Source organism: Antedon mediterranea, chromosome 10 (assembly GCF_964355755.1).
Source record: "Antedon mediterranea chromosome 10, ecAntMedi1.1, whole genome shotgun sequence".
Classification (NCBI taxonomy): domain Eukaryota; kingdom Metazoa; phylum Echinodermata; class Crinoidea; order Comatulida; family Antedonidae; genus Antedon; species Antedon mediterranea.
In genome coordinates this window covers 14,906,575-14,933,098 of record NC_092679.1, presented here as the reverse complement: position 1 = coordinate 14,933,098, position 26,524 = coordinate 14,906,575, and the positions used below count along the sequence as shown (strand labels likewise).

The window sequence follows — 26,524 nt, the reverse complement described above, 5'->3', positions numbered from 1 at the left end:
ATTGCTGCTGGATTTCCCAAATATAACACCACATCCCATCCACTCACTGTCCCTAACCACCGCCCAAACCCTCAAAATGTTTGAATAATTTGGAAAAAAAAGTTTAAGATTGTTGGAAAAGTGTGAGATTTTATGTGTGTGGTGTAAGAGCTTGATTTTGGATTTTAAAAAAAGACTCACGCCAGCAGATGCATAAAGGCAAATTAATTTTTGTTTTCACGGATATAGGACTTGTACCCGGTCAGTGTAAGTACAGTAAAAGAACACATACAGTACATCTTTCAGTTAACTGTAGGCCTACATTTGTTTGATGTTCTTTACATTGTTATTTAATATATTAATTGTTTTTTTCAGATAAAGCTTTTTTGACTTATTTTGAATAAATTTAAAATAAAGTTTCAATATCATTCTTGAACTGCAACCATGTAAATTTCTTTATGTGTATCTGTCGCGTATCTGTATTTACTTTGCAGTAGAATTACATGTTTTTAATGTTTGTTCTTGTTGTTTGCCATTGATTATAAAACATGTTTATCAAGTTTATTACTATCATTCGGAATCAATCAACAATGATTAATTATTTTGTTAATTATATTTACACATTTAATCTTTATTACGGACTTTGAAACCCACATTTGTTTTCAATACAAATTGTTTGTCTAGAATATCCTTACATGAACTTGTTGATTATTTACTCAGTTCATTACAATGTTTCATAATTGGGTTATATTATATTTACAATACGACGTATAGAGTGTAATTATTAATTTTAATAATAAATATAATCTTATTCTTTGTACGATAGTATATCGGTTAATTTACTATTAAAACACACATTCTATACAGTTATTATTAAATGTTACTACCATTTCATTTCATTAATAAGGCTGTTATGTGTTCAGCTTCATAATTATTTTGTCATGTAGTGATATTATAGGATACTGTTAACGTAATATTGAACATTTACAGTACTTGATTATTTTTTTATATACTGAAAAAAATTAAGCACAATGGCAGATGGAGGCTGCTAATGCGATTTAGAATTAAATTGCTTTTCTGTTTAAAAAATTAATGATAAATGTCTTGTTTCTTTTGAGTTATTTATACATAGAGTAGGCCTATCATGGAGTAATAATAATATGAGAATCAACAAGTTGCAGTAATAGGTGTAAAAGCAAGGCAATCTGGCTTGGTGTATATAACATCACACTGCAGTGACTGTGTTATACTGTAGGCCTATAGCATTCCTCTCTGTAGGTCTCCCTTGAGGCCCTGTCTATAATTCACTTTACTCTCTTCCACTCAGGTTTCAAACAGCAAAGGCTAAACAAGTTCAAGTTGCCCTACATAGCAACCAAGTATGCCACCAACTTTACTGCCTTTTAATCAACCTTATGAACATTTCTATGGTAACGCAATCGTAACTCTTGCAACATCAAGAAGGAAGTGATACTAGGATTATAATATAGAAAGGTGTACTGTTTGGAATAGGTGCAAATTAATTTTGGAAATTTAAATAGTACCCATTGATATGGCACATTTTCGGAATGCACTCGGAGGAAGAGGCCCAAGCCGGCAGATCAGCAGCACAATCAAACACTTAGCAGGTAAGCTTTTTGTCGCTTATTTTACAAGAAGAAAGAGGGGTCAAATACCTGTAGGAGCTTAATGCTATAAAGGTTCCATGAAGTACAACAATGTATGTTTGTACAGTCACAGTGTGAATGAGGTCCTATGGAGCACAACAATGTATATTTGTTCAGTCACAGTGTGAATGCATACTGTATACACAGAGGTTTGTTTACACATTGCAAATGTACATTCAAATGATTTTGACTTAAAAACTACTTCAGAATATAACTTTATTGAGCAGTAAACAATAAAAAAACAATAATATTTTTTATGAAATTTATGTTGCTTTACATGCTATAATGTTACCTAAGTAATTCTGAGTGTTTCTTTTTGTATTTTAAAGAATATTATACAAATACTGAAAATTCAAAATTTTATGATTTAAACAATTATTTGGGGTGGTGGGGGGGGGGGGGGAATAGAGAATATTCCATCCCTTACAACATGGTCTGTGTTCAAATAAAAACAATACAATTATTTAAACATATTCGATTCCAAGACACAGATGCATTAGCCATTAAAGAAGGGTAATGCTTTAATAATGACTTAGGTCTGGCTTAAGATCTGAACTTAAGACATTATAGGTCAGCTGATCTTAATTTACTGACAAAGAACTAACTGTGTTTAACCACAACAAGGAGATACAGATGAAGAAGTAGTACTACAGTATATTGTATTGAGTATACTGTACTGTACATTTGGCTTTATTAAGATTTATTTACTTTTTTAGCTTGGTTCTCACTAGCAACGCAACGTAAGAACAAGGCCTTCCAATAATTGTGTTTTCCCCCGCCTGCGTGAAATCAAACCTGCGATGTTTGCAGCATTGTTGCTTCGTCGGTTCCCACTTGTGATTATGCAATACTGCACTTTGCATCAATACGTCATTGCGTTGCATTACGCAGTGTCACTAGTGGGAACCACGCTTTAGTAATATTCTTTTTTTTAATCTCAAATTTATTGAATGGATCTTCAACGTAACCAATTTAATATTCAAATAGTACCAGTAGCTGGTTTAATCAACAATGAACAACAATAAAAATACAGGTTTCTGTTACTATAAATGCAGTTCATTGAAAATGTATCATTACCTTTGGCCTACTTGCGCTGAAATAAGACTAAGGGTATGTTCAGACTCACAGAGTTACGGTGGAGTTACTGTATGTAAGCGGCGTACATATTTTTGTGTCTGAACCATACCCCGGATTAGCGTTAGGGAGCTGTTACTCCGCGCCAGTGGACATTCTGATTTGTATATCTGTGACTATCAGTGACCATCTCTAAAAACAGGCTGCTGCTGCCGTTTTGTGTAGTATAATAAGTAATTGTGCCAAATTACTTAAGAATCCAAGAGACGTTTTCAACCCTGCCAATGCTTGCTTAGGGTATTTTCAGACTCACGGAGTTACGGTGGAGTTATGTAAGCGGCGTACATATTTTTGTGTCTGAACTATGCCGCGGATTAGCGTTAGGGAGCTGTTACTCCGCTCAAGTGGCGTTAATAACTCTAGCGGGAGAGGGTAGATTTCATAACGCTAATCCAGTGATGCCTCAGTGATTTTAACCTCAACCAATGAAAATACACGACCACGATTAGCAGACAGCAACTACATACCCGTACCCTATTGACAGCGAAATAGCTATGTCAAATGTATTTTCAGGTTCAGATTTTAAAGAACAGTAAAGTTGGCCTCAGTAATATGATTAATTAATTAGATAATTGTCTGTGTAACAATTACGTTTTAAATTATTTTGAATTAAAATGCAATTCTACAAGTAGTAAGAACAAATCAGTATATTTGAAGGTAAACATTATATAAATAAAAAAACAAAAAAACAATGTAAACGATGGTAACTTTCATGCATTGTCATGAATGTATACATATAGTTCTATCTGCTTTGACCTGATCAGAGTGTTTTAAACGCAAGGCATTGGAATGTTGATCGTTGTGTCTGAACACCTTGGCTTTTAATGCCACGGATTACCGTACGCCTTGCATATAGAACTCCACCGTAACTCCGTGAATCTGAACATACCCTAAAGTTTACTAAATAATTACAAAAGGTTTAAACTTCTCTTGAATTCTAATAATGATTTTAAAATGATCAGGTGCATAGAATAATTTTCTGACTGACAGACCCGTTTTGATACTTGTCTGGTTGGGAAAAACCCAGAAGGAGAGCTTTTTGGTTGTGTGTGGGTCTTTGATTTGTCCTTAATACTGGGGTTTCTCACAGTCACAATCATAATTTTTCATTGTTTGTATGCATTTTCCATAGTGTCTCCATTCCCACACATCCATTGGGCCAAATTCCACACTGTAATAATTATAGAGATTCCATAGTACATGAGAATGAGAGATTTTTTTGTGATTTTTAAATAATTAGTGTGTTCGGTGCTTTCTCACATCCATAATCCATAATTTTTCATAATTTACATGTTTTTCTGTAGTGATCGTTGCCACTTTGTATGTTTTCCATAGGAATTGTGAATATTTCATAGTACATGAAAACTGTGGCATTTTTTATGATAATAACTACAACCATTCACCCACAATTAGGCCTAATAATACAGTACATTTTTAGTTTATTGAATAACGTATAGGTTTCTTAATCTAACTATTACCTGTGTAAACCAGTATTGGCCTACAAATTCACCATATTATGGTAAATTATTATGCTTTATAATAAAATACTGAACAATATGGCAAGTCAAATTACAGTATTGGATTTCAAAATTGATAATCCACCATAGAACATTGTACATAAAGCATAAACAAATTTATTCAAGCATGGATTGCCTTTAATAGGAATTGTATAATAACAATTGGTATGTGTGTGCAAAGAAAATAGTTGTTCAGACATCATACGCCCAAGGCATCTGCAGCTTTTGTAATAAAATATTCTAGCCTACTTTACTGGTAGTGGATGTTGGATAATAATAAATAATTGTTTTAAATTATATATCTCAAGTATGCTTAGATATTTTTATATAGTAATAATTTTATTATTATATACATTTTAGAATTTTAAATGTTTGAAGATGTACTGTACCATTTTAAAATGACAAATAAAATTGAATCATATTAAGTAATAAGTGGTATTAATGTGGTTTAGTTTTTTGGAGATGCTGCATGGAATGCACTGTATGTAGGCCGACAGTTTTCAGCTATGAATTTTTGGAGCTGTACTGTAGCTTGTTGCCTTCCAATCCCAAAGTACAGTGTTTAATCCTGACCAGGGTTGTACCTCACGGCTCTTTCTACACCATTATCGTAGTGCAGTAGAAAGAGACATGAGTTACAATTCTGGTCTACCTTACCATCATATGAGATATACTGTAGGTTTTATATTTAAGCACGATAAATTATGTAGTTTATCAATCCTATAATTGTTGATTTTCTCACTGTTAGATTCATATGAAATATAAATTGTTTCCTTTTAAAATCTCCTACAAGAAAAGTGCAGAGTTATTAATGTACTGTACAGAATAAAACATTTTCTACAAACAAGACATAAATCTTATTGTAATGGAGTATGGGGGTTGATTTGATTGAAATAGTATTGATGTCCATGGGTTCCAATACCAATACCAATACATTGGTAGGCCTACAACACTAATGTCTGCATATTTTGTTATTTTAGTGGGTATTGCTAAACTGCGCAAACCTTGTGCAACTGCACAAATATCGCACAAACTCAAAAAAACCTGAGCTAACCCCTTCAAACCAATTAATATTGATTAGATTACAACTAGAACTATAAAAGGAGACTTCTGTTTTTTTTTAGGTGAAACATCTCAGTTTTTTGGAAAATTTCTGATTTCACAGCACAAACCCCCAAAAAACAATTAAAATTGATTAAATCTCAACTACAGCTATACATTTGAGTGGTCCCTTTTTCACGACCTTCTTCCCAACACTGGGGTAAAAATTCTAGACTCTTTATGCAACATTCAAGGATAAGCTTTCGTGAATACTGTAGTAACATTTCACTTGGGCACTTGGGATTCTTGTTTAAACATTATCTTTCTATGTTCAAATAGTTGTATGAAGTACCCACATACAAGACAAACACTTATCCATTCATTGATAGATGAACAAATATAGCAAATGTTTTCAATTGATATAACAGTTGGTATAACAGTTATTTGTTAAATGGCTTCGTTAGGGTAAAATATTTTAGGCAAATGGTCAGATGGTGCTAGTAAATGATTAATCAAGTTTTAAATGGCACTGTAATAGAATATTGTACTTTCATATTTTTTTGGTTGTGAATATCATTGAAATTTTTGATTTACTGTATACAATACTTTCATCCCATTATAAACAAACTAAAATGTGGAATTGTGTCAAAGTTCACCTTAGTGGGAGATGGAGTTAGTGTTAACATAATGTCACATTAAAGATCCATTTGATTTACTATAGTACAGAATTTTGTAAAACTGTTTGTTTATTTCAAATTTAAAATGTGTCTTTTATTTATTCACATATTGAAAACAAAGAAAACTTTTGTTAAAGACAGCAGACTTATAACTAGTAGAAAAAAAATGTAATTATTAAATGAAATTGACTATTTTCAGTGTTCTTAAAAAAATACTATAGTTCCATCATGGTCAAGTTCATATACAGTAGGGTTTTCAACTATTATGTCATTAGTAATTGAAAAATTCAATAGTTTTGAAGTCATTCTGATTAAATATTGAAAATATTTTTTTTTCTAGTTGTACATTGTGACGGCGTAATGGCCATTCTATTTTGTGCCTAGCTTTACCGGGATAAACCGGCAAATGCCCTATTCTTTTGAAACAGCAAGATAAGAGTATGATATCTTGCTGTTCGAGAAGAATAGGGCATTTATTGGTTTAAATCCATGTAAGCTAGCACTTTTTTGTGTGTATAATGCTTTATATTTTAATTTTGAAATTTATTTTTAACTATTTATATTTCTTGGGCCTGTTTTAGCATACAGTAAACCTGGCCCAATAACTTTTGTTGTTTGTTGACATGACAGTGTATAATAATGGTCATGTTCTGTGATGGCCATTTCAGGGTGTCTATTTTTAGCACTTAGAAAATATTACAGGAATCTTAAAACTTGATTGAATTTGTGTCAGAAATAAACCTGATGAATCAAGAAATTGTACAGGCCTAGTACTTTTCAAACACTTAAGGTTTCTATTGTAAATGAACACAAGAAGCTCAGCCTTTCATTTTGTGTTAGATAATTATAATCTGAATAGGCTTAGCTTTTAAGCTAACAAAATAAATAGGACAGGACCATGGTATTACAATACTTAGGCCTATCGTGTTTGCAATGCTCAGGTTCTTTCATTATTCCACCAACACTCTTCAATAATGGGGCTATCCCATGTGAATACTGTACCTGCAAATAATTTATGGGTTATCTTTTTTGCTTGTGGTTGCCTAGCAACATCTAACTGTTTTATATACATTTTTACTGTATACACTTTAGTTTAAAATTCAATCTGAATGTTCAAAAGTAAGGAAAACATATTTAATAAATAAATTTAAATAATTAAATAATAATTTAATCAATTTAATTTAAAACATAGTGTAGGGACTGAAGACATCATGACTTAGAGATTATGATACACTTTGACCAAACTGAAAGCCCATAGTCTGGAAGGCAACAGGCTGGTTATTAAATTTATTGATTTTCTTTATGGTGAAATTTAAAAATGGCTTAAACCGTAAACTTATACAGAGAAATTTGTATATTATGTTTTTTTTTTTTTCTGCTTTCTGGTGAAATTTAAAAACTTTAATAAAGACTACATAATGATGTCATATTCATCGTCATTTTTTCTGTTTTGGGGACAATACATCTTTACATACATACTCCAAATTTTATGTTGTTATTGTACACGTACAGTAGTTGTGGAACAGGCAAACTTATTTTTAAAGATTGTATTATACAGAAATTGTAGAAAAAGATGAAAAAGTAATTATACTATAGATAATAGTTGTAGAATAAGGGCAAAAACACTGTAGATTGTAGTTGTTGAAGAAGACAAAAAAGAATTGTTAATGTTATAAACTGTATTGTAGTTTGTAAAGAAGATGACAATTTGAAAGATTGTATTGTAGCTGTAGAAGAAGTCAAAAAGAATTGTTAAAAACTGTATTGTAGTTTGTATAAGAAGATGACAATTTGAAAGATTGTATTGTAGCTGTAGAAGAAGAGAAAAACACTGTAGATTGTAGTTGTTGAAGAAGACAAAAGATATTGTTAAAAATTATATTGAATGTTGTAAAGATAAAAATTGTAGGAAAAGATTGTACAGTATTGTAATTTGTATAAGAAGAAGATTGAAAACTTGAAAGATTGTATTGTAGTTGTAGAAGAAGATAAAAAGTATTGTTAAAGAATGCGATGACCTGATTGATCTGTTTATGATGAGAATTGAATGACGCTTTAGTTCAGCCATTGTAAACATCACAGGTCTTGGCCATAACAAAAGGAAATATAGTATTAATTGAATGTCGCCATGGTTAGTTTGTAGTTTGAAATTAGTCCACTATCTATAATCAAATTATTCACATCGATGTAAGTCTAAACGGATTTACTCTGAATCTATTTTCATCATATGTTAATGACGACGAGACGACAGACAGTTTCATATTGTGTTTCAATGAAGGGGGTCAGTATTACAATAGTCTCAGAAAATTTCTCTGTTGTTAAAGATTTTTTCATTTGTGTTTACTTTGGAATATGTATTCATGGGATGTTCAAGAAGTAAAGAAACTAGTAAGTTTGATGTGTAATTTATAAAATTGTTTTAATGATGTTTACTGAAGGAAGTACAAAGGAAAGTTTGCAGTTATATTTCACTTTTATGTCTTGCTGTTAGCATAATACATTGACATAACACCGAAGAGGGAATCTGTTGGCATCACAGTAGAACGCCTATTTAAGGGGACACCTTCAGGACTTGTGTCCCTGAATAAGTGTTGGCTGTAGCGTTGAAATATGTATTCTCCTTATTTGTTTCACAAGTATTCATTTAATAGGAGTATTCCCTGTGTCCTCTGAACAAGGGTGTCCCCTGAATAGAGGTTGGCTGTAGTGTTGAAACATATTTTCTCCCTTGTTTGTTGCATAGAAAATTGTAGGAGTGTCTCCTGAATAGGGGTGTCCCATGAATAGGGGTGTGTCTGAATAGAGGTTGAATGTAGTGTTTAAAATATATATTTCCTTTTGTTTGTTGGATAGGAAAGTGTCCTCTTAATTGGAGTGTCTGAATAGAGATGTCCTCTGAATAGGGGTGTCCCTAAGTACAGTAAGAGTTCTACTGTACTAGGAAAAACTTATCAACCAATTGATTAAATGGAAAAGTACATTCTGAATTGTACATGTCTGATTACCAGTGACCATCTGTAATAACAGGCTGCTGCAGCCATTTTGTGTAGTATGGTATTTAATAATTTATTGCACCAAATTTGCTTGAGAATCAAAGAGACATTTCCCACCCTGCCAATGCTATGTTTGGTTTTCTGGAATGTGTTTTTAGTGGTAAAAATGAATTTGGAACCGTTTGGAACTTGAGAAAAATCTGGTATTAGGAGAGCATCTAGTTTTTGGAGAGCCCGGTATTGTGAGAGTTGACTGTACCAGGTATACTGTAGGCCTAATGATATTTTGATACTGTCAAATTACACGATTATGATTATTTCAAATTTATAATACAAAGCCGATTGTATGTGTTAAATACAGCTCTTAGTATGGTTCAATTAGCATTTGAAATAATATAACAACAAGTTGAATGAATCGCATTATGCTGAAAGTATTCAACGGTTGTTAATCCGTGTTGAACGACTGTGGATAGGCGGACATTAACGCATCTCAGTTGTTTACCATGGTGGATAGGCTACACAGTGACACAATTCACTTATCATACTATGGTTTTAGTCAATATGAATGAGCAAGAAAGGGGTGTTTAATTCATGGACCCAACAATGTGTCCCCTTATAGGAGTGTCCTTTGAATAGGGGTTGGCCATAGTGTTAAAAACCATATTGCTCTTAGTTTATTTTATAGGAAAGTGTCCCCTTAATAGAGGTGTTCCTTATATAGGGTTAGTGGCCATAGTGTTAAACCATTTCTTGCTCTTTGTTCATTTCACAGGAAAATGTCCCATTCATAGGGGTGTCTATTGAATATGAAAAACCATAAATTGCTTTTTGTTCAATTCATAAATGACCCTTTAATAGAGGTATCCCGTCAATAGGGTAAACAATACATTGCTCTTTGTTTATTTCACAGGAAAGTGTCACTTTAATACGAGGTTTCCCTAATTAGAGTAAACCATACTGTAATATATACAGTATTGCTCTTTGTTCATTTCACAATAAAGTTTCCCCTTAATAGGGGTGTCCCTTCAATACTGTAGTGGTGTCCACAAGGAGGGGTTCCACTGTATTGATAAATATTATCCCTACAGTGTATTTATGATGCTATGTTATTATTGCGATATGAGATATTAATTATGTAATAACTTTATATGAGACTTTAATACAGTAATAGGAATCTAATCTACCTATTAACATAAAAGCCACTGTTCATTCTTTTTCAGATTATTAGATCATAACATCTAAATGTACATATTACGACTGAGGGTATAAAAGACTAATAAAACCAAGTTGAGCCTGGGGAATTTCTCTTTTTATTACAATATAAATGTAAATCTATATTATTGTTGAGTTCTTAGCAAATAATCACTTTTTAGTTGGAGTTAATCATCTGGAAGTGACTGACAACAATACACGATTTTCTTTGGTTTATTGTAATATTTTTATTGCTAGACTATCGGCTAAAAATACCTTATTGTTGGGTAGTTCCTGGCTTTACAATTGTTATGACTTGTGTCTGGGTTGGAAGGTATTGTATTATGCAAATGTTGTCTTCACATTGATGTAAAAAGTGATTACATTCAAATATCGGATAGGTAGCAGTTTTATTTCAAGGCATTTAGAAACTTTTACAGCTAGAGTCGACCTACCTAACCTTGGTCTGAGGCCAAAGAAATTTGGAAGAATATCCTTAGTATAAATACTTAAAGCAGGAACCTATAAGTTACTGTATAATGACGTATCATATTCATAATTATTTCATTACCACAAGGTTTATATTTACACAAGCGCCACTAGTTTGGAACCAGCTTCTACCCCTGCCCCATATCCATCCATGTATATTTCTTAAGCAATTCAAGTTAATACTTCTAACATCTCACCTTTTTCAATATTTCTTGTTGGTCTTTTAGAGCTGTGAGATATCAGTAAATAGCGCTTTATAAACATTTATTATTATTATTATTAAACGTTTTATTATTATTTCAATATAACTCTGCTTAATATTGTATTTAATTTAAAATACCTACCTGTATGCAAACTAAGGAATTTTTTTTTTTACAAAACCAGAATTTAGAACTAACACAATTTGGACGAAATGTATTAATGACATAATATGAGGACCGTTTGTAAAATAGAAAGTTGGTAATGAGAAGGTTGATTGTAGAGTTTTCCCTCTCTTTCGCATGATTGATAATTGATGAGTTAGACCAACCAATAAAAATATCTTTCATTTTGCACACTACAAACATTTTTTTTGACAACCAGGATAGTGTGACACAACCAGCATAATATTTCTGTATATTGTTGTATAGTTGTGTTTATATGATTTACAATATTTATAATAACAAAGGATGGTGTACCTTTCATAGTAAACAAATGCCCTACAGTATTGTAATCTTTGAATGCCGTGGTGTATCATTTGTCAGTGTTTATATTTTCTTGATTGTAAAATAATTTCTTCATAATAATTTTGTGAAAAAACACCTGAAAATGTTTCTTTTGATAGTGATGATGACTTTTAAAGGAAAAAAAGAGAAAAGTCAACAAAAACAACAATACCAATAAGTTTGTAGTTTACACTTTTGTGGTTTGACACTGTATGTATACATACCATTTTTAATGACTAAGCACCAGTACACAATACAAAAAAGAGCTACACCTAAGTGTTTTCATTTTTAATGAAATTATAACAAATAAACAATTGTTTTCTTTATTGTATCATTCACTTATTAATGATATTATAAAAGTCTACATAACATCGCCCTCAATCGTTAAATTTAATAATGGTAGACTAGTATTTCCACCACATGTTGTGAACTGTCACCAGCGCCTTCATGATGAGCCTTCTGTACAACGTGACAAAGTTCATGTCTTGCGAAGAATGTAGGCCTAGCACTTGTCAAAATGCATGGATGGATAACAAGACATAGGCCCTAAACTTCAGAACAGAAATTACTGACAATAATAACATACTTTAAAATGAATGAATAGATAGATAATACTCTGTATAGTACTTCAACTGTATTATCGTGACCATCTTGTATCTTGACCTTGGAGTTGTCTTTCCCTGTCAGCGGTATTGTTTTTCTTATTCTTAATTAGTCATGGTTGACTAAGCAGATAAATGTTAAGTTCCACTATTTCGGCTGTTCAGTTACTCATCTTCAGTCAACGACTAACGTTTCTGGAGCAATGTCATTATACAAGAACAAATTTGTTTCTTGATACCTGAAAAATTTCATTGGATTTAGTACACTATGGATTATATATTGTTCCAAAGTATTTGATATTTAAATATAAAACTTACTATGGATTCCGCATTCTGTACTTGGATGATGATAATTTGAAGTTTTTAATTTGATTGCTTACAAAAAGAGATACTACCATTATTTGAAGATGTACGACCGTCAGACTTCTGTGAGAAAAGTAAAACTAAGAGGTTAGTTAACAAAGTTTATAAGCACAAATAATATATTTTTTTCTTTTCCTCATCTATCTATTTTCGCATCACCTTGGTGTTCTGGTCCATTTACTGTAGATGCCTATCATTTATCACTACGTTGGGCTATCAGCCCTTATGTCGTTTGTCTATCATTAGACTAATACCACCCCTCCTTTTACCCTAAATTAACAAAACTATTTTATTTTACAGTAGAACAAGGGACATCTTTGGAAGTGTCCAGTTAATAGGGGTGTCCCCTGAAATGTTGGCAGTAGTACATTCAGTAGGCCTACACAAGAAAGTATCCCCTTAATAGAGGTATCCCCTGAGAAAATGGCGTCCCTAAAGAGGGGATCTGCTGTATTTGATAATATGTAGAACTTTAGAATTAAATGATTTTGTAATTTGTAAACAATCGATATAGGTATTTTGTGTTTGTTTGTGTGTATACTGGCTTTGTTTTGACAAGTTCTGTTATGAAATTTTAAAAGTTCATTGAAATCTAGTAGAAAGTAGTAAATTGATTGAGGTATTACAAGTTTATAATATTAAGTAATTTACTTCTCATTAGGGGGTAATTTATGTACATAAGTGGTTACATCTGGAATCTGTTATTTTGGATTAAACTTCCCCTATTATATGCGAGTAATACACCTTTCTAATGCAGTTGATAACTGGTAAATGAAAGTTTCTCCAAAGTGTGATATTAGACCAATAATAATATGCTGATTTTAATCGTGCTCTGCGATATAAACCTAGAACTATGACAATGATAATTTGAGTTTTATACCTACATTTTAGTATGGTACCAGTAAGAACCTCCTATAAGAAGCTTCAGGGAAGATTTCCACAGTATCACAAATTTATACGGAAATATGCCTAAAGTAGCATGTTCAAGCTTGTTGTTTTTATTTTAGCATTTTTTAAACCACCGCCAAAACTTGTGAAAGTCTATGCAATACATATCAATGCATTTTAGTAAAATATATAGTATACATTAATATATTACTGTATTCGGATACTGTATGCTATAGATAATGTTCTAAATTTCCAGCTTAAGCTCTGTTTACACTATCAAACTTTATATGACAAAATGAGATGTGCCCATATATGGACATGATGATGTCATTTCACTACTATACTATATTTGGGCACATCACACTTTTTTTGTCACATCAAGTTTGATTTAGTTTAACTTAAGAGTAGAACCCATATTAAGGGAACACATTTGACAGTGTGTCCTGGTAATTATAATAGTGGTGTCTAGTGTTAAAACATATTCCCCATCATTTCTTTCACAGGAGAGTAATATAATTGATCGCAACAACCTTTTATAAAATAGCTGTGTGAAAGTTTGTTTTTAAATCTATATAAATGATTTACAGTTTCTTCACGTAATGTTTACCTTTTCCCACTAGTACTACTAGAGTGACTTTTCCACAAGTTGTGTAATTGATATCAATCTGTATTTCCTGAATTACCTTTGGTCAGGAAACAATAGCTCATTGGCGCGGTATTGATTACTTTTCAAATATATACTAGATAAGATTACTTGTGAAAATAGCAACAGGTAAACGTGCTGTTAAACTTAGCACCATAAAACGGTGGTGCAGCGGTATTAAGGTCCAAATTTTACTATCAACGTTTGGAGGGAAACATCCTAGGCTTGGAAATTAATTGTAATGTTTAATATAAAGACATTGAGACAGTCATATCAACACAGTCAGCTAAGTATGATATTTTTCTGTTTTAAGTTATATTTGCTTTAGATTTATCTACTATTGTGTAATTAATTTAGTTGCATAAAATGTTCGTTTGAGATCCAGTAGGCCACTTATACCAGTACTTGCATTCCAAAAGCACTTCACTGCGCATTCCATAAGCCTGTACCTGAAGTATATTAGGCCTACAATATCTATTGGTACCTGCTCATCCATACAAAAATGAATGTTAACTGCTAATAAATGTAATTTTAGTATTATTATAAATTAATTATTAAAAAGAATTATTTTTGTAGGAGTGTATCTTATTATTTCGTATCTCTGTATTGTGCAACAATTGAGAACTAGTGCTGTTCCGCCGTGCCACGCTGAGGGTGCTAAAGAGTCGCTATCCAATCGAATTAACAATGCCATAAATGCCCAGTTAATTAGGGTAGGACATTTGCATTCCAAGTTCGAATCTCGTTTGGGGTGGCCTTTTCTCATTCACACAGATTTCCTCATCTTTATCAATTCTAAACTTAATTTTCCAATCACTGGACGATTTAGAATTTGCTCTTTGCCAGTTTTTTATATTTTTAAAGATAAACTGGTTTTATTCGGTATTATTATTTTTACAAATTTGTTATTATAAAAAGTATAGTTCCGGTTAATAAAAACACTGCAGGCTCTACTAGTTAGCAAGTTGAGATTATATTAAAAATTGAAATTCAATCTACGTATCACTGTCCAATGAAGTCATTTTGCTATGAACTCTATATAATACGAACAAGCATCATGAAATTCACATTGCAGGCAATACAGACAAGGTAAAAATAATATATACTGCACATGTAAAACACCCACACATTATTAATAATAATTATGATTAGCTATTGTCGGAAGGACAACACATTTACAGTAAATCAATTCAAGTTTCATTTCAGTGGTAATTTGTTTTATAAACCTTGGCCCATTTCAACTTTGAATAAATAAGTTATAAAGCAAGCAGATGATGTCTTAATTATATCTAACAGGTCTCCCTCCAAATAAAGACCAGAGCACGTTTGGGACCCAGGCTTAAATGATCTTTAGTATCTTTTTTTCTATAATTAGAATCAACTAAAAGCGGGCACTATTATAAGTGGTATTTAAATCAACTTACAGTATTATAATTTTAAAATTGTCAGAATCTTGCTCTCTGAAGAGGGAGAGGCAGGGTAAATGTAATCAGGTTGGTTTGTCTGTCCATTTGTGTATTTAAAGTCTAATATTCAATGGCTCTCCCCTAAAAATGCATACATTTTAAAAGTTTATTTTAAAGTGGTCTTTAATTGGAGGGACAATTTGAACAAAAAATGTTCAGCTGGGTCTAATATTAGATGGAGTCTTTAATTGAAGTGAGCAGCTAAATGGTACTGTAACAGATAGGTGATTGTACACAGATGGCAATAAAGCGGTCTTTAAATGGAGGGAAATCTGTATGTTATATAAAACAAGCATGTGATCATAGATTGAATGTAACCATAATCATATTGCCAACATATTTCAAATGTGCTTCACATTATTTGATATAATGTGACCTTTGATAATGTATAACATTGGCACTTATCCAAATAATCTTGTCATAATATGTAGTGCTGTTTTTAGCTTGTATCAAAATGCTAATGTAATTTTTATATACAGTTTTAGTAATAATTTAATGAGTTGAAATTTTAAAATATTAAAATTCTTCATCGTTCAAATAGTAGATTATTGCTTTGATGATTTTTATAATGATCACAATACAATATTTCTCATGCAGAAAATGCATTTTGCAGAATTTGTTGATTTGACATAAAAAATTGTGTGTATATTCAAAACAAAATTTAACGTAATCATACATACATACATTCGGATGCCAACAAATTATTTCCTTTTAATATGGATGGCATCTATTATTTGAAGTATCCCTTTATTTTGTAATGGCGTGTCCCAAAAAAAGGTATTTTTGGGTTAGATTGTGTGAGTATTAAAATTACCTTTCTTTTTTTCCGTCAGCAGAAATAAGACATTTCAATTAATCATTTCAAATGGCATTTTCAATATTGCGTTCTTAAAAACATTGATTTGCTTTTAGTGCTCTTTTAGTTGTCCCATGGTCGTCGTTTGTTCTCCTGAACCGACTCCCTTGTAGGTGTCCAACCACCCTCCACTGCACCATGCTATTAATAAAGAAGTTGATGTGGGTACCAGTTTAGTCGTCATTACAGTAGCTGTGTGTGGACTAGTACACACTCGCTCACTCAATGCTCTTTATCATTGTGCAATTTGTAACTGCAGTGTAAAACAATAGTATTTGGTTGACCTTGGAATTAAAAGTCATTGGTTCACTCCTTATTAGTAGCTTCATGGCTGTGACTACATACTTAATATACTAATTTAATTGGGAGCAAAAATGTAGCAGAAATTAAATAATATTCAACAAGGTAAACTGGTTATTTTGAGCATGAAGAAACATGTTAGGCTTCTCCATGCTTTGAGTTACCGTATTAGCAAAAACATACCCTATGTTGACATTTGATATTTACACTTGACCTTTAGGCTATGTGTTGCTACATTCATAGACTAATATAACAGACCGTATTGGCTCAAAGTCAGACAAGTAAAAAGCTGTCTCAATGGGGCACGGAACTCTTGTATACAGGTCGTGAAACCCCTTAGTTCGTATCTTGTCATAAAATCAAACTAAAGTGAAACATGCAAGAAAACAAAACTGCTTCATAATTAAGCTAAAATTAAACCAATTATTAATAATTACAGTAATGTAATGTAGGTGTTGGGTGTAATTTACTGTTAAATTGATTAACATTTAACAAGGTCAGTTGTGTGTTTGATCACTAAAACCATGGAGAAATCAGTTAGCCTAACCATGGAGGTATGTGTTGGAAAAACAATTACAAATTCATTACTTATAATATATATTAATAATATTTTTAATGCAATTGTATCATGTATTTGTATTTTTTGTACAGTAATTTAACAAAATATTGAATTATATATTATTATAGTACTTTGTGGTGGTGGTGTCGTGTTCTTAAACAAATTAATTTTTCTGCGTCCACATATAATACGGTATTTTTTAAATACCGTATAAATGGTATATTTTTGGAAGCAGAAATAGTGCTAGCAAAAATATACCATATAAAATATACCATGTAAAATATACCATGTAAAATATACCATATAAAATATACCATGTAAAATGTACCATGTAAAATATACCATTTAAAATATACCATGTAAAATATACCATATATAATATACCATGTAAAATATACCATGTAAAATATACCATGTAAAATATACCATGTAAAATATACCATGTAAAATATACCATGTAAAATATACCATGTAAAATATACCGTGTAAAATATACCGTGTAAAATATACCGTGTAAAATATACCGTGTAAAATATACCGTGTAAAATATACCGTGTAAAATATACCGTGTAAAATATACCGTGTAAAATATACCATGTAAAATATACCATATAAAATATACCATATAAAATATACCATGTAAAATATACCATGTAAAATATACCATGTAAAATATACCATATAAAATATACCATGTAAAATATACCATGTAAAATATACCATATAAAATATACTGTATTTTTCCCCACTAAATTTATAAAAATGCATTATATTCCAAATGAAGTCTATGTTATCATTTCTTTATGTATATTTACCAGATAAAACAAACAAATGGTCTATATTATTTGTCAAGTATAGTTATTGTTGTCTTGAGAGAAAAAATAATCTTGGCATTTGAGAGGATTTGACAATAAGCATTAGAATAATTTATTTAATTTTTGTTTGTGTTTTTTTTTCAGATGAACAGGAAAGAGTACAGAAGAAAACTTTCACAAATTGGATAAATTCCTATCTGTCAAAGGTAAATGTTATTTTTATCTTATTCAACTTAATGCACAGCCAACAGAGAAACATTATTATTAATGAATAATAATAATATCCTGGGTTTATAAAGGGCCTAATGTTGTGAAACCTCTAAGCGCTCTACATATTATTACCTCGGCCATTTTTTTATCAAACATACTGTATATAAAAACATACTCCCATAATGCAGCTAGTATTCAGCGCAAAAGTTGTGTCTTGAGCAGGTAGCCATTTGTGGGTACGTAGGTAAAGTGCCTTGCCTAAACAATACAAGCAATGCGATTAGCGTTGAATTGTTTAGACATCAATCTCGTACAAGCTTACTTATTGTTGATGGTCCTTTCAATATTTCAAAAAATGTGTATATTGATTTTATATTATCAATACTTTTTTTATTGAAAAAGTTGACCTTACAATTATAATGAATATGTATACATAATAAACATTTTTGTTTGCATTCTCTTGTTTTACAGCATAGACCACCAAAAGAAGTGAAGGATTTATTTGAAGATATCAAAGATGGCACGATCCTTCTGGCATTGCTTACAGTTCTTTCTGGTGAACGACTAGTAAGTATATTAGCTATATAATAAGGCTTAATTTTCATGATGCAACCTACAACTATGCATCTATGAAGTCTAATAGAAATTCTGCTTATTCATGTTTTTTCTGAGCGTGTAGACTTTTTACTCGATTACTACGTAGTCTATGTTGTAATGGCTATGGAACGCTGACTGGCTAAAACTCATGAGTTTATGAGGGCCCTGACCAAAGCTCGGAGGTGAAAAGGGCATTACAATCATTTATGTCGAAAAAGGCTAAAAACGCCCAAGGCCTTTATAGTTGTAGATCCACTTGGGATCCCTAAGCCAGGCACTACAGTAAGTGGCACTAAAACACCACATGCGTATTACACCAATTCATGATTGAAAGCATCTACCAGCTGACTTTATATATAGATAGAATATAAATTAAATCTGTGGTGTCAAACATACTATCTACATAATTTATTTATGTGTTTACTATTTGTGGTATTTAGGGATCTATTTCGTAACTCATACAATTCATTATTTTTCTTCGTACCAAGTTTCACTCATGTTTAAATAATTCAAACCCACGGGTATAATGTTCATTTAATGTTACTGTATTTCACATGTTGTCAGGTATGTGATATAATGTTAACATTGTTAGTGATTTGTTTGTAATTTTAGCCAGTGGAACAAGGAAGAAAGCGAGTTCATTTTATCACAAACATCAACACAGCTCTTAGGTTCCTTGAAAAGAAAAAGGTAAATAATTATGTTTTATTTTCATACTGTGGAGCCAGTTCAGGTATTTACCCAAGTATGCTGATTTCTACCCACGAAAGGTATCAATAACTGTGCCTACAACACCAACTTACCCGGGTAAACATTAAGCCTCAAGGCCCATGTTTAAACAATTTCAGAAAAACACAGAAAGTTATCATGATGCTAACTTAAAAGCATGTGTACTCTTTGATGATGCACCCATGCTGTAATAAAGTCAATGGATTGTACCATTTATATAGAGGTGTCCTATTTATGAGGTGTAGGTCGTAGGTATTTGATTTATCCAGATAGGTTTATGCATTCATAAATTCACAGATTATTGAAATATATATTTAATGGTCCTCAGTTTAATTTAAATCAAGTTTGGATTAGGCCCAGTCTGTGCCTAATGAGCGCAGAGGGAGACAAGCATACTCATTTTGAATGAGCATGTGTATGCCTGACCGATGGCTTTAGATTCTATCCAAAGGATGAGTTTATGAAAGTAAGACACGTTGTCCTTACAACCCAATTCACATGTAGGCCTACCATGAACCTATATGTCCATGAGCCTACAAACAACATCATTGTTACATAGATATATCCCAAGATAATCTTAGATTGTCACATTGTAATCTAAACTGTTTAATTTGTATCATGACTAACAATCCATGTTGTTTATTTCAGATCAAGTTGGTAAACATAAATGCAAGTGACATTGCTGATGGCAAGACACACATTGTGCTAGGTCTTATTTGGACCATTATTGTTAATCAGGTAATTCAATCATTCTGTTCTGCGTATCTAATTAATGTATTTACCTGTTCATTAAAACATAAACCTGTCTTTGTGTAGTGCATAATAGGAAGGAATTTCAATAAATAGCTAATTTAGGCCGGCTCAGATAGCACAGTGTGATGATGAGATGTGAGTCAAATTGACAGCTAAATATCTGTTCTTGGAACATATCATCAGACTACCCACCGTGATATCCTATTTGGGTATTGACCATTGACAACAGTAGAGCACCCGTCTATCCTTTGTGACACCCCTATTCAGGGACACCCAATTATAGGGAACTTTCCCTTAAACCAAAAGAGGGTCGATATATGTTTTAACACTATGGCCAACCCTTAGTCTGAGCAGACACTTAATAGGGGTTTGACTGAATTAATTCATACTCATTATAACTATAACACTATTTATAACTAATTTAATTTGACATACCCTACATTTAACATCATTCACTTACTTAGCTTCGTCATATTTAATTCAAGAGGTTACTGCAATTTTTAGGACTTTCTGTCATCATGGGGGGCCGGGGGGGGGGGGGCAGAAGTGTTAGAATTGGAGGGGAATGATTTTATTCACCACCTTAAGCACCTCCATTTTAAATATGTCACTTTGAGCACTGGATAAATGCCTATTCTATAGGTCTTTCACACCAGCTTCAGTCTGGCACCATGTGGCCACCGAGTAAAAAAATCATCTTGTAAATGCTCGGAAATCCATGAACATTCTTTTTACTCGAATGAGAAATAAAACAAAACAATTGAGACGTGAACTGGAGCAGATGTGAGAGGCCCTTTACAGTCAACCTTCCTAAAACCTGACACACTGCAAACTCTCTAAATTTGTCTTCACCGTCCACCTCCAATTTCAGCATTTAATACCACTGAAAACCAATGCTTTAGAAAATTTGTGAAAAACCTGGAAGTCTTATGTGGGACAGTTGACTGTAAATTCAAATCTATGTGTCATTATTTTGATGCAATTGTCTACTTTTATAGCACAGAATAAGTTTTTTAAATATTAATAAGTAATTGTTATCACTTTTTTTTATGTGTTTTTACTTCCAGTTTTATGACCCTGCACAAGTAAGTCTCTGGTTCACCCAAAATTAAGACCTTTTTCTTTATGTATTTATTGTAAGAATGCTTCAAAACTTGATAAAATTAGATTCAAAATACTGTATATGTCTAAAGCTCTGTCTACACTATCAAACTTTATGTGACAAAAAATGTGCCCATATATGAACATGATGATGTCATATTACTACCATATTTTTGGCCACATCACATTTTTTTTTATATCAATATAGTTTGATGATAGTGTAGACAGAGCTTAAAAGATTATATAGACGTTTTTATATTATACCAAACACTTTCATTTCATAATTCGCCTATGATATTGATATAAAACATATTGATAAACTTATACATAAAAATATATATTGGGCACATCACACTTTTTTTATATCAATATAGTTTGATAGTGTAGACAGAGCTTAAAAGATTATAGACGTTTTTATATTATACCAAACATTTTCATTTCATAATTCGCCTATGATATTGATATAAAACATATTGATAAACTTATACATAAAAATATAATTATTGTAATTCTATTTTTTTTAATGTTTTTCTGAAGCATTCTTCACAATTAATTCATTTTCTGATGATACAAACTGTAAAAGTGCGCATGATTTCAAATCTTTCTTTAAATCTTGCATAACAGGTACAAAATATTCTATTTTTTAGTTGCATATTTTTTTATTTGATGTCGCTATTCTTTTGCATGATGTGGTAAAATAATGTTAGTCAAAGAGACAGCTCTTTTATTTCTTTTTATAATTATGATTTATTTTGATTACTGTATTCCAAATGGAAGATACCTCGTAGAACGGTAGGTTTATGGTATTGTAGCATATGTTATACTGAATGGTACCTTTGCATATAATGTATCTATGCATGGACAACCAATCCCTTTGGTATACCCCTATTAAGGGGACACTTTATTGGCTCTAGAAGGTGTCTCTTTAATAGAGGTTCTAAACTGTATTTCAGTTTCTGTGAAACCTCTGTATGTAAGATAATATTGATGCAACTGATGTGAATTCGATCCGCCATTTGCTTCCAAATGTGGACCTAAATTCACAACAAGCTGCACCAATAATGTTCAGTGCCTTAACTATTTTGCTGTAAAGCATTAAGGTAAATGCATCGTCCACAAGCTAAATTGGAAAATGAGAACATTTGGATTAAGCCAGCAGTGCAGTGCCTACCAGATCAGCACACCAGGAGAAGATCCACTCTACTTTTTTCTGTACTACTACTATTTTAGTATAGTACAGGTAGTTTAAAGTTTAAGTTTTATTGTAGTTTAATAGTATACAAAGTTCTTTAACTTGCACTATGTACACGGGACCAACGGCTATACGTCCCATCTGGAGAACGAGGAAATGAGAGTAAAGCATCTTGTCTAAGGATACAATCAGTATGTTACAGAGTCGAACCAAATCCTATCAACATTTACATATAATATATGTATGTAATACTTGAGACATGTAACACAGAGCACATCAGTAATTGGCTGGACTAAATTCCATCATTTGCATCAGACAATATCCTATGCCTTAATTGTATGATTTCTGGTATAGTCTGCTTGATTACTTTTGCATTTATTGTTTTATATTTATATGCTTCTTGGTTATTTGTATATTGATTCATAACAAGTATAGTAATAATCATGAAATATTTTATGATTGAGTGGTTAAGTCACATCTACTGCTTTAAGTGTAGGTTCGAGTCACAGACTGTTGTTATTGTGGAACTTTGATTATTAAGGATAGACTAACATACATATACACAAAATTGACCATCCAGATATTGTCTTAAGATATTATATTATATAATATTTCTGTTTCATAATAAATAGAGTGACTAAAAACTAGGGAAATTATTTGAAGATAATGTGCTAAAGATTTATTTAAATTTTTAATCTTTTTCTTTCTTAAAAATAGAAAGTGATTCTTTAATCTCAATCTATCTTTTAATGCTTTTTATGGTTTTTTAAGTTGCAGTCAAATAACACATCTTTTATGTTGTTAGTTTGCTTTTAACTTTGTGTTTTTTTTAATTAAAAAAAAAAGAAAATATATTTTTCATCTTTAACTAAAATAAAGTTGCCTTGCGGAAAAGACAGTCAAAGTGAAGCTCATAAGAACAGCTTATTCTTATACACACAATCCAGAATAACTTTAAAAGCTTCCACATTTACTTTTTATTACAATTATCAGCTCCAAAGTTTTATATCACCTTTTGTGATTCATATTGTGTAGTCACACATATTTATTTTACCATCTTAATCATTATTATCATCATTAAATAATAATATATCCGCTGTTAGATGCTTATGAAATATTTTGTCATGTTGTTATCTAGAATTCGGCAAAACTTTGTAAAGAAATATTAAAGAAGTACATCCCCACAAGCACAATGAATTAACATGACGTAAATACTGTAGGTCATAGGTTATCGCAATTTGAAAGTTCCCTTATGTAAAAAAATTGATCATTATAAATTAATTTGTTTCTTTTATATTGTCTTGTACACAGATTGAACAAAATGCTCTTCAAGCTATGCAACTGGAAGATACAAGTACAGACGAAGCATCCCTAAAGGGTGCTGGAAATGGACCTCCCCCAGCTAAGAAACAAACACCAGGAAAGAGCAGGCTTACTGCTAAGAAAGCTCTTCTAGAGTGGGCTAAGAAAGCATCAAAAGCCAAGTTAGTTACGCTTTGGTCTAGTATTAATTATTATGTAACAGTATGCATGTTAATTAATACAATATCAATGGACCTTTTCAGGCTGACGTTATTTGATTTAATTTGAATTTATTTAGAAAATTATTATAAAAACTACATACAAAGTGATAACATTAACTATTGAAATTACTGAGAAATACATATAGTATTAGAAGATTTTCCAGAATAGTTCAACAATCTTAATAGTAGGTTATTTCCATTGGGGTCATTGTTTACCTAGGTCTTTCACACCTGTTCAGCACAGTTCCAGTCCGGCGAATTGAACATCAATGTTTCGGAACCGTGCGGGAACAGGTATGAAAGACCCTTAAAGTTGGTTTCATGAGCACAGTTAGTAGGTCGCCAAATTACCCATTGTAAATAACTGAAGTGTGAATAATGAGCCCTAATAATATGTGTAGAATACTGCTATAGTAGCTTTTTTACCAAAATGAGATGGTCTGATCTAGTCTCAAGAAGAATCAGTATTCTGTAAGTTGATTGGAAACAGTTAAAGTACTTTCTTGTTGAAGACTGATGTGGATAGTAAGCTACTAATTATTTATATTACAAGCAACAGAAGTGATGACTAATTAATGGTACCACATCCTGATTGACTTCATTGGAAAAACAACTGCAGGAATATTGTGTTCACAAAATGATGACTCGGTTTAATAGGGGTCAATAGCCTTTGTAATTTATATTGTGTGGACCTAATTTATTTTTTCATCTAAATCATCATTATTTAATAATAATTATTTAGGGAAAGTAAGATCCATGGTAATAAAGACAATTTTATTATAGCATTACATGATCTGACACTCTCTACTGTTAGTCACAATGACCTAAAACATACATTATATTTTTGTATCGTACAGAGGGAAGCATGGGGTAGATATAGCGATTAAAGATTTTGGTCCAAGTTGGCGTGATGGACGAGCATTCACCACCCTTCTACACAATATCAGGGAAGGTCTGGTGGACTTGCATAGTCTAAGTTCAAGAAGTAATATTGAAAATCTATCAAATGCATTTGATGTTGCAGAAAGAGAGCTTGGTATTGCAAAGTTACTCGATCCTTATGGTAAGATCATAATTTGTGTCGTCTCTAGAAATATCAGTGATCGCATTCACCATTCACATTTACCATTCATTTTACAAATTCTCTATTTATAATTAATTTATTTAAAACATATTTATACAGGATAAAAACATCAGGAATAGATGTAGCACCTGTTTTACATATGGTCCTGTTTATAGAAAATAAAAGGTTAAAATCATGCATACAAATTCTTTAAAACTTGCTAAAAACAGTAAAATAACAGTCAAAAATATATGTACATTTACAATAAAAGGAATGAAAATACAAAAAGGATTTTGTAATTAACCTAAGCATGTATAAAATAGTTTAAAAAGAGAATTTATAAAATCAATCCCCAAAACCAATCATTATCAATAAAACTGTTGGCAAAATGTTAATATAGTGAGGATTTATCTTGAAATATTTTTATAAAAATTTGATTTAAAATTTAAATGATTGGATGATGATATTATACTATTCACATCACCTCGCAAATCTCAGGGACGTAAATATAATTAAATCATCATCATTTCAAAATTAACATTAATATACCGGATTAAGTCTAAAAGTCTGCTAATTAATACTTTTTTATCGTTTTACTTTCAGATGTTGACACAAATAAACCTGATGAGAAGTCTATCATGACGTATGTTTCACAGTTCTTTCAATCGTTCCCAGAAGTTGGAAAAGAAACACCACAAGTAAGATGATTTGATAAATTAGTTATTTAATATATATTAATTAATATATTTTGATTTAATCTATCTATATTCTATTTGAATTTCAACAAAATCCTCTGAAGTTTGGGTTAGTCTGTCATTAAGCTGAAATAAAACTAGATTTGAACTCTTTACTTTGACTCAAATATAATTATATTATATAATTGATATTTATTGGAACCAAATAAATTAAATGAATACAACTAATAGGCTCATTGTTGACTATTACTTTACGAGATATTAAAATTCAAAAAAGAATATTATGTGTTGCATAAATATATATTTTGATTTAATCTATCTATATTCTATTTGAATTTCAACAAAATCCTCTGAAGTTTGGGTTAGTCTGTCATTAAGCTGAAATAAAACTAGATTTGAACTCTTTACTTTGACTCAAATATAATTATATTATATAATTGATATTTATTGGAACCAAATAAATTAAATGAATACAACTAATAGGCTCATTGTTGACTATTACTTTACGAGATATTAAAATTCAAAAAAGAATATTATGTGTTGCATAAATAAATATGTTGTAACTAATAAACAAATACCTTATTATTATTTATTTATTGATATGAAATAATTTATTCATGATTTGAATTCAGAATAAACAACCCTTTCTTACATATTTAATTGTTTAGTTTTTGTTTATTTTATTTCCTGTATTTGTGCTTTTGGTCAGTTTGTAATCGTTTGTATTTCTGGTAGTTATTGTGCTCCTATCTAAGCAGGGAAGAGTGTAACTTTGCT

At 31.4% G+C, this 26,524-nt stretch overlaps 1 protein-coding gene across 7 annotated transcripts in view; it reads left to right on the top strand.

Moving 5' to 3' along the window:
• The window catches only part of LOC140059786 (muscle-specific protein 300 kDa-like), a 160,431-nt gene that overhangs the window by 755 nt on the left and 133,152 nt on the right, over nt 1–26,524 (top strand). For 4 of the 7 annotated variants that reach the window (XR_011847254.1, XM_072105692.1, XM_072105688.1 and 1 more), the window contains exons 2-10: nt 1,307–1,607; nt 18,029–18,090; nt 18,566–18,661; nt 19,304–19,381; nt 20,069–20,158; nt 21,241–21,258; nt 23,778–23,950; nt 24,847–25,052; nt 25,656–25,750. Coding sequence is in view for 6 of the 7 variants with exons in the window: in XM_072105692.1 (XP_071961793.1) it covers nt 1,532–1,607; nt 18,029–18,090; nt 18,566–18,661; nt 19,304–19,381; nt 20,069–20,158; nt 21,241–21,258; nt 23,778–23,950; nt 24,847–25,052; nt 25,656–25,750 (894 nt within the window). In the remaining variant the exon portion in view is untranslated. Of the gene's footprint in view, nt 1–1,306; nt 1,608–8,345; nt 8,404–12,257; nt 12,445–18,028; nt 18,091–18,565; nt 18,662–19,303; nt 19,382–20,068; nt 20,159–21,240; nt 21,259–23,777; nt 23,951–24,846; nt 25,053–25,655; nt 25,751–26,524 lie in introns of those variants that run through there. The other 3 variants (XM_072105691.1, XM_072105690.1, XM_072105689.1) reach the window with 3 other exon arrangements.